General features: G+C 30.3%; 1 protein-coding gene across 1 annotated transcript in view; it reads left to right on the plus strand.

The window, feature by feature from the left end:
• Nucleotides 1-7,604: 7,604 nt before the first annotated feature.
• LOC130799766 (CASP-like protein 3A1) overlaps nucleotides 7,605-10,119 on the plus strand; it is a 2,847-nt gene continuing 332 nt past the window's right edge. Inside the window, exons 1-3 of the mRNA XM_057662997.1 lie at nucleotides 7,605-8,013; nucleotides 9,014-9,149; nucleotides 10,045-10,119. The exon at nucleotides 10,045-10,119 is cut by the window's right edge and continues 332 nt beyond it. Of these exons, the coding sequence (XP_057518980.1) occupies nucleotides 7,727-8,013; nucleotides 9,014-9,149; nucleotides 10,045-10,119 (498 nt within the window). The 5' untranslated portion in view covers nucleotides 7,605-7,726. The remainder of the gene's footprint in view (nucleotides 8,014-9,013; nucleotides 9,150-10,044) is intronic.

Here is a 10,119-nt window from a genome sequence, read left to right on the forward strand (position 1 = left end):
TTGTTTTTAAAATCACTTATTTGACTAAAGTGATAGAATTAATTAGAAAAATAATTTAGAAGCTTTATAAAAATATAATTTTTGTAGAATTATGTTGTCTAATTTATTGGGATCTTAATTCTTGAATTTTCGTATTTTTTATTGGAGATTATTGTTTGTAGATTTAATTAAAAGAACGTTCAACACGTCTATAAAATAAGATTATTCTGATGAAAGTGAAACTTAATTGTTGAACTTCATATTATCTATTTGAAGACCATTGTTTATAAAACTACTTTTTTAAATAAAGTAATAGTATTTATTAGGAGAATATTCTAAATGTCTTATAAATTTGAATTTTTTAGAAGTCTTATATAAAAAAAATTATTTTTGTGAAATTATATTTTAATCTATCGTTAATTTTAATCTTAAATCTTGAATTTCTAATTTTCCAATTGGAAACCATTATTTGTAAAATCACTTCTTTGACTAAGGTGATAAAATTAATTATAAGAATATTTTAGAAGTCTAATAAAAAATATTATTTTGTGAAGTTATATTGTTTGATTTATTGTAACTCCTAATTCTTGAACTTCATATTTTTTTATTTAGAGACCATTTTTGTAAAACCACTTCTTTGACTAAAATGATAGAATTAATTAGAAGAATATTCTAAAAGTCTTTTAAGATAGATTATTTTTGTCAAAGTGAGTTTTAGTTTTTGAATTTAGTATTTGCAATTCGGACACCATTGTTTGTAAAATCACTTTTTTGACTAAAGTGATAGTATTTAATTAGATAAAAAAATTATTTTTTGAAATTATGTTGTTTAATTTATTGTGAATCTTAATTCTTAATTCGTATTTTCTACGTGGTGCTCATTGTTTATAAAATTACTTGCTTGACTAAATTGATAGCATTGATTAGAAGGAATGTTTTAAAAGTATTTTAAATGAAAAATAGTATGAGTATTATGTTTCGAAAATTTGTAAAGTTGAAATTTGATATTAAATAAAATTTGTCCAAAATAATTCAAGATAATAATATTAATGATCAATTATTAATATTAAAATCAGAATTAATGTATAATTAATTATTGAAAAAGTTGAGAAAATTTGTCAAAATTTGAAAAAAAAAATAGCTTATGTATAGTACTTATTCAATGTTAGTATATTTTTAGAAGTCAAAAAATCATTAAACGTTGACAATATTGAAACTCATTTTGAAGGAGAAAGTAATGATAAGAAAACGATATATAAGCAATTTAAAAACGAAAAACTATAAGAAACTACTTAATTCATAGGTTTATTACTTTATTTGCAAAAAATTATAGTGTTTTTTTTTTTTTTTTTTTTTTTTTGCAAAAAACTACTTAATGTGATATATTTCTCTGCAAATGAGTACCACATAACGAAAAATGTTATATGACCATTAAGTTTGAGGGTTTGACCAATTTGAGAGGTTAAGTTGTCTATGTAACAGTATTACCCTTAGGGAGTAAATCTTTCGAAAATTCAGTTGAAACAAGTACTTATTTAAAAATACGAGGACCAATGAGATACTGCCACATGGACAACTTAACCTCTCAAATTGGTCAAACCCTCAAACTTAACGGTCAATTAACATTTTTTGTTAAGTGGTAGTCATTTGCAGAGAAATATATCACATTAAGTAGTTTTTTGCAAATAGACCTATAAATTAGATAGTTTTTTTTTATTTTTCCTATAAAAAATAATAAAGTGATAAGTGTTATATTTATGTTATAGTTAAGTTATAAATAAGTCTAAAAAATTATCTAGGGATTTTTCAGCAGTGTCAATCTTCTACACCTTAAATCTATTATCAGGTAAAAGGAAATAATATCGTCATCTAATGTGATTAGTCCCCTCATGACGAACTTGATCCTCGGCTCTTATGGTACGATATTTGCTGTTTTTCTCGCCTAATAGCCTCTTTTGTTAACATTTTATTTATATTTCATTTGCGAAAAAATGTTACAAATGGTTAAAGCCACTTATGGAAAGTGTTACATCTGACATCGTTATGTGCGAGATAATAAATTTAAGTGATGAATGAATTACTAATTACTAATTACTAAACTTTATCAATTGTGGAAAGTTATTTGATTAATGATTTTATTATTATGTGAAGAACAGTTTGATGATACAGCTGAGATGAAATGGACACCCAATCTCATGGACGATTCCTTTGCAACCAATTGCTTGGCCATTCCATCCAATCCTACAAAAGGGCCTAACAGGTGCAACCCAACCCCATTTGTATTCATCGAATTCCCATCCATTCCCAATAACGGGTTTAACAAGTGCGATATGACCCCATCGGCATCCACCCAATCCACTCCTAATACCGAGTCTAAACAGGGCAACACGACCCTACCGACACCCACTCAACTCATTCTTAGTACCGGGTCTAACCAGGGCGACATGACCCCATTGGCATCCACCCAATTCACTCCTAATATCAGGTCTAAGCAGGATGACATGACCCCACCGGCATCCACCCAATCCACTCCTAATACCGGGTCTAAGCAGGGCAACACGATCCCACCGGCATTCACTCAATCCACTCCTAATACCAGGTCTAACAAGGGCGAAACGGCCCCATTGGCATCCACCCAATTCACTCCTCATACCAGGTCTAAGCAGGGCGGCACGACCCCACCGACATCCACCCAATCCACTCCTAATACCGAATCTATGCAGGGTGACACGACCCCACTGTCATTCACTCAATCCACTCCTAATACCGTGTCTAACCAGAGCGACATGACCTCATTAGAATTCACCCAATTAACTTCTAGTAGCGCCCAGAGCAAACGCTCTCACTATCCTGCATCTTTAGGAAGTGAACCAAAGTTGAAGAAAAGATCCTCAAAGAAAAGGCCAGAAGGTGATTTGAAGTGTAAGCATTGTGGGGCAGTTAAGACGCCGCAATGGAGGAGCGGACCAATGGGTCCAAAGTCATTGTGCAATGCATGTGGGGTTCGATACAAATCGAATCGTTTATTACCCGAATATAGGCCCGCTGCGAGCCCAACATTTAGGCCAAATGAGCATTCTAATACACACCGAAAAGTAATAAATATCCGAAGACAAAAGCAACAAGACCCACTTCCTTTAATTCCAAAACAACCACAATCGACTACTCATGTTCATCAACAACAACAACTGATTAGTAATTTTCAAAACTCTGCGAGCCCAACATTTAAGCCAGATGAGCATTCTAATACACACTGGAAAGCAATAGATATCCGAAGACAAAAGATACAATACCCACTTCCTCCAATTCCACAACAACCACAATCGATTACTCATGTTCATCAACAACATCAGCTGTTTAGTTTTGCTCAACAACAACAACTGATTAGTAATTTTCAAAACTCTGCGAGCCCAACATTTAAGCCAGATGAGCATTCTAATACACACCGGAGAGCAATAGATATCGGAAGACAAAAGATACAATACCCACTTCCTCCAATTCCACAACAACCACGATCGATTACTCATGCTCATCAACAACAACAGCTGTTTAGTATTGCTCAACAACAACAACAATTGATTAGTGATGATCAACGACAACAATTGCAATTGATTAGTAATCTTCAACAACAACAACTGGTTAGTGATTTTCAAAACTCTACGATAATCGGTGATGGAACAAAATATACCTTTGGCAATCATCATAATTTGGGAGCACCTCATTATCGACGGATCGGATGGTATGATACTTCATCTTCATTTTAATATTTTAATAATGTTTATAGTACTCACATATCTTCCATTAACTTCATTTTAACATTTTTTATATTTTACATATAGTCCCATTGTTTCCCTCTAACTTTATAAAGTATTTGTGGTCCCTACTAGCCGTTACATCACTTTTTCTCTTTTCCTTTTGTTTTTTCGTTGGTCTAACCTAACTCTTTTTTGGTTGTAGGTACCTACAATAACTGGTTGAAATGTGATATAGGTGTTGTCAGCAACAAATATACAAAGGCTGAATCATTTAGAATTAATCAATAGTTAGGATAATTCACAGCAAATAGACAATAGTTGAGATTATTCAGGATATTTTTTTAATATTAAAAGATTCTATCTTTCTTACTTCCCGTAAACATATTTTGTGGAAACTTTGTTAAGGAACGAATGCAGTAGTTCAATACTTTTTTCTATTTCAATACTTTTTAGAAAATTTTGCTAGAAATTCTTTTTTTACTTATTTTTTCTCCTTCCTACTTTCAATATTTTAGGCAATTGAGAAATTTTAGTAACATCTTTTTTTAAAAAAGTAACATTGTACTCTTTCTAGTATAGGTGCACGTGCAAATCGCAGGGTAAGTTAGTTCGACGAATATATAATTTACATTTTAATTTAATTTAATTTTATTCACTTATTATTAACAAAATCAAAAGAAAATGTCAATATAATTGACAAATAATTATATGAATCTTGAATAAACATTAATAGATTTGTACATGCTCAATATTAGCTATATTTCATTATACGTCATTTTTCTAACTGAATATAGATGTATGATATATTTAGTTACCTTCATCAAATGCATTGCACTATATTCATCGTCTAAACCCCCTAGCTCATTATATGTCATATATATGTCATGTGTGTAAGATCAAATAAAAAATCTATAATAAGAGGGATAAGAAAAAAAAATTATCACTATATACAAAAAATGATATTATGTTATAAATTAAAAACATCTATTAGATTAATAACATAGTATTCTTTCTGTGTATATAGTGACATTTACAATTAAGTTAATCAAGTTGTATATCGACTTTAGATTTTTTCTTATTGACATAAAAAATATATAATGTTTTTTTATGCTTTTTATATCTCCGTCTTAAACACAAATTTATGTTTTTCACTTGTTTTTTGTTTTATTTTTCAACTCAATTTTCTCTCTATCAATTTTCACCAAAAAAACACATGTTGGTAGTTAAGAGGGACATAGAGAGTCCTAATAAGAAGCAATACTCTCTACACCCCTCTCATTTGGTATCATTTATCTTTTTGAATTGTTTTTTTCATTTTGCATTATTTTATTTTTGGACAATAACTCATCATTATCTTTTAGTCTCATACGTATATTATAACTCTCTTTTAACTTTATCGACATAATTTATTCTCTCTTTATTTATCATGATATTAGAATTTTTTTCTTATAAATAAGTTAAAAGAAACAAACAAACATGTAAGTAAGAAGCAATTCCTATGTGTACTGTTTGGTCACGAGTAAAGTTGAATCCTGAAGAGTAGCTGTTTTAATTGCCTTAGGTTGTTAAATCTATAGTAGTTTTCCACTTGCCCGTCAAGGAATCAACATTGAACAATTGGCACTCACTAGCTACTCATTCTACTTTGTTTTTTCGTTTACAAGTATTAGTTAATTAAACTTGTTTCTATTTGTTATTTTATGTTATTTTTTAAAAAAGTTTTATTTAAATTATAATTTTAGATATAATTAATTTATTTTATTTTATTTTATTTTGATATTTTTAATAATTATGTCTTCAAATTTTTTCCACAATTTTTTTTAACATTGTTTAAAGGTAATGGTCCTCATATTTCAATTAAATATATTATTTAATAAAATAATATATACACTATCTAAAATATTTAATTTTTCTTAGTTCCCGTAAATATTTCAATTAAATACATTGTATCACTACAATAAATTTAACTTTTCGTCACATTAGATTTAGTGACATTAAAAAAAGACACTGATTTTATATATTTAATGTAATAATTGTTGATTTTTATTTTAAGTTCCTCTATTAAGTGATTTGGTGACGATTTATTTGGCCATTCGTGGCATATATAATTGTTACTATAATCTATAGTGACATTTATAAGAAATGTCATTAAATTCTATGTTGCAAAAAACTTTAATTAGTATGATTTTTTTATTATGTAACAAGACCATTCACCAAGAAAGAATAGTTCCACGTTAAGACACACTACGTCACTCTCAATAAATCCCATTTTAATATTTTTTTAAGCATTTTCTCCCAAAATTTAATCTAGTATTTAATTTATTAGATTGCAAATTTGTTTATGATTTCATAAATTTTATGCTTAACGCATCGCCTACAACTTCACATATATTTAAAATAATTTTTCTCTAATTAGATTATCTCTACATTATATTCTAAATATGTTCAACAAGTACGATCATATAAAACGCCTAAAAATTAAAAGCTTTACTATTAAATTATGTAGTATATGTTAAGTGTTTAAGAATATAATATTGTTAGAAAATATTATAATCTTTAAAATTACACAGATTCTTTAAAAAAATTTCAATTTTTAGGTGGCTCATGATGATTATGTTGCATCATTATATAATATAGCTCATCACCTATAGACATACTTTTAACCCTACTTAAACTTGTTCTACAAGGAGGTGTTTCGTAGACGGTGAGGCTTAGTATTGAGATTTTTCTAGTTCCATAGTAATGTTATTACTAATAATATTTTATTTGAAGTACTTCTATCTTGTAGGATTAGAAAGGGTTGTAAAAAATCCGTAGTATTGTAGTTCATTAGTTTTCAAATTAATCTTCGTAATGCAACGAAATTAAAAAAGCGAAAAATAATCTTCTAAAACGCTTTTATCCTAAAATATGTTGGGGACACAAAAATGAAACCCATCCATGCGTGCCTTTTGCTTGGTTAATGGTTACCCAAAACAAGAGTATAAGTAATGCATCAATTTCATGCCACCAAAATTTGTCCATTCAAACATAGAAACCCCGGGAACCCAAACCGTGTCCTCGTGTCCTTGCCCAACAAACTTGCATAAAAATACTCGATCACAGCCCACACTCTCATATTCTCACATTTTTTCAAATTGATAAATTTTTAAATGGGATAGTTTTATGGTGAAATTATTTTTGTTAGACTAATTTATGTATATTTAGTGGGTTAAAATTTACAATTTTAAAGTCTGTCACAGGAATGGACTGATTATATAGTCCGTTTCATTGTAAGACTGTCTCATACAAGAAAGGATCCTACATCGATAAAATAGTGGGTTGTGGACTTGCATGTATATTGGATAAGCTAATCCTCCTACCGTAACACCCCGGCCCTTCGGACTGCTGGTGACTATTCATGGAGACTGTAGACTGACCCCACAGACCAACACAAATCTTTTCAGCGCACTTTAGCCTCATTCGTGCGCACCTAAGAAAACTTCGTAGGAAGTCACCCATTTTAAGATTGCTCCCCATTAAGCACGCTTAACTGTAGAGTTCTTAGCAAACGAGCTCTCATGAAAAGAAGATGCAATTTTATTGTTATGAGTAGTCTACCAATCCTTTTTCAAGCTAAATCTGAGGTATCACACCTACGATTATATGGTTTTGAAAAACAATGAACCTTACCATATAGTTATGAGAAACAATGAACCCGTGAGTTTGTGGTCCCAACCCAAGGGTGTCGTGTGTTCATAAAATGAATCACGGTGAAATTATGTGACGAATTGTCACAAACTCACGGTCTAATAATTATATGGTCCGTTTCCTAGTAAGATATCTCGTACAAGACAAGCTATTTCAAATTTCAAAGCTCCTCCAATACTCTTCTTCCAAGCGTATCACTTCCCTTTCTTTAAAAACCCCTTTCTTTTCAATCATTTTTCATAACCCACATCATATTTTCATTCAATTTTTCAACCTAAATTGAGCTTTTCATACATACATTCATGGCTGAAAATGGGTCTGAACCAAAAAATACTGCCACAAAATCACCCACTGGGGTGGAAATGGGGGCTATGAGTGGGCCATTAGTCTCACCTTCTCCGTTTCCGGTTAGCCGGAAAGTTAGGCCTGCAATGATTGATGCTGTTCATGTTGTTTTAAGGTTGCTATGTTTAGTTACTTCTGTTGTAGGACTGTCTTTAATGGTGACTGCTAAGCAAACTTCTAGTCTTAATCTTTATGGGTTTCAACTCCCTGTTTACTCTCATTGGTCTTTTTCCGACTCTTTTGAGTAAGAGTACTTCCATTTTTCTTTCCTTCTCCTTTCACTAATTTTTTATTGAAGCCGTCTTATCGTAAGACGGTTTAAATTGTGTCTGCGCAAATTATTTTAAAAAATTGCTTCATTTGCAGATGTCAATTCAACCGTCTCACTATGAGACGAACCCATACAAGTAGCCTATTAGCAAAAAAAACATTTAAAAAACAACAAAATCTAATTAGGTTAACCCATTTGAAATCGTCTCGTGGTGAGACAATGTCAATAAAAAATTAGTATTTTTTAATTGTTTTTTATTAATGGTTTATTTGTACGTGGGTTGTCATATACACGGATACACCACTTTCCTTTTCACTTATAGCTGTTTCATTTTGGTATTGAAAATTGATTAATTATTAAATGTTGGAAAACAAATTAATTTTGGGGCGACTCATTTGATTGTTCTATTGAATGATCAGAATGATAATGAAATTTAATGCAAGTTTGCTAGAAAAACTATGTGAGAAGGTTTATGATGTACGTTTTATACTCGCACAAAATTTATTCTCAATCATTAATCATCCCCTTTTGGAAAATTAGGAAAAAAAATACATTTGAGGGTGCAAGCTAGATTTCCATGGAAATAATTGAACATATTTTATAAAAATCAAAACTAAAACCGACTCTTATTAATGCGTTAATATCAATAACCAAACAATCTGTAAGGGTTTTGGGTTTTTAAGTATCGAAGAATTTTAGCTATGATTACATATATAAAAATTTGGATTTTGTGGAATTATGAATTTTGTTAATGGAAAAAACTCTCAAATTTTCAAAACTAATATATTACAATTTTTAAATGATTGATGACTTGAACTTTCTACCACATATTCTATCTCAAAAATAATATATTACAAATCATTTAATATTTAAAATTCTCTATTTTCGAGGGCCTATACTCGATTACTCGTCGTTGGTGTAAATCTAAATTGGATGTTGTATTGTTTTGTTAATGAAAATTGGTGCAACATAGGTATCTGGTTGGAGTTTCAGCAGCAGTAGCAGCTCATTCTTTGCTTCAGTTAGGAATTAGTATGTCAAGATTTAGGAAGAAAGCTATTGTAATCCCATCTCAAAATTATGCATGGGTTATCTATGCTGGTGATCAGGTGTGTCATACTTTATTTTCATTCCTAAAACAAATTAGAAATGCAATCAATCTTGCATGAAAGTTTTGTTTTTAATGTCTTTATACAAGTCATGACTCATGACAATTTTGCCTACAATTGCCTTTTTTGGGAAATAATGTCGTTCCTAACAATTTTTAGAAATAAAAAAGGATCCTCATATAATTAAAGTTTCGGTTATTTTTTCTCCAACTATTTAGTTGAGTACTCATGCGTTTAACTGAAAAACCTAATATTGCAAGTTAGATCCTTGCTAAAAGCGCAAATACTTACTTTTAATTATAAGGATTAACTCAATTTGAGCCGCTTCATGAATTAGGCCCTAAGCGGTTGCACCTCAAAACTAGCCTTAGAAACGACCTAATGAAAAAGGGATAAAAATAATAGGCATATATGACAGTTGAAGTTGTTGTTTGAGACAACAATTTTCCAATCGGAAAACTAAAACACAAATTTTTAGTTGAATTCGGGACTAAAGTTATTGTTTGAAACAACTTTACTTACCAGATTTTAAATTTCAAACAACTTTGTATAAGGCTAAAAAAAGCTTATTTTTCAAATTATTTTTTTCTGAAGCTAATTTGTTGAATTTTTTCGGAATAAAAGTTTAAAATGGAAAGAATAATTTGTGAACTACAGTCTTAAAGTTTAGCACTTTTGTGAATTAAACACGAAATTCTGACCATTTTGGTGGTCGGAATTTTAGGTTAAGTGATTGAAATTTTGTGTTTTTGGCATGAACTTGTAAACTTTGATACTTTGGTGGCTGTAATTCGTAAAAAATAAACATTGAGGTTGTAATTCGCAAAAGTGTTAAATTTTAAGGTTGTAATTCGCAAATTATTCTAATAAAAATTCTGAATTTTGTGTGAGACAGATTTTTGCGTATGCAATGATGAGTGCAGGCTCAGCTGCCTCAGGGGTGACGAGCCTTAACCGAACAGGAATTCGA

The sequence above is a fragment of the Amaranthus tricolor genome, chromosome 1 (assembly GCF_026212465.1).
Source record: "Amaranthus tricolor cultivar Red isolate AtriRed21 chromosome 1, ASM2621246v1, whole genome shotgun sequence".
In the NCBI taxonomy this organism is placed as follows: domain Eukaryota; kingdom Viridiplantae; phylum Streptophyta; class Magnoliopsida; order Caryophyllales; family Amaranthaceae; genus Amaranthus; species Amaranthus tricolor.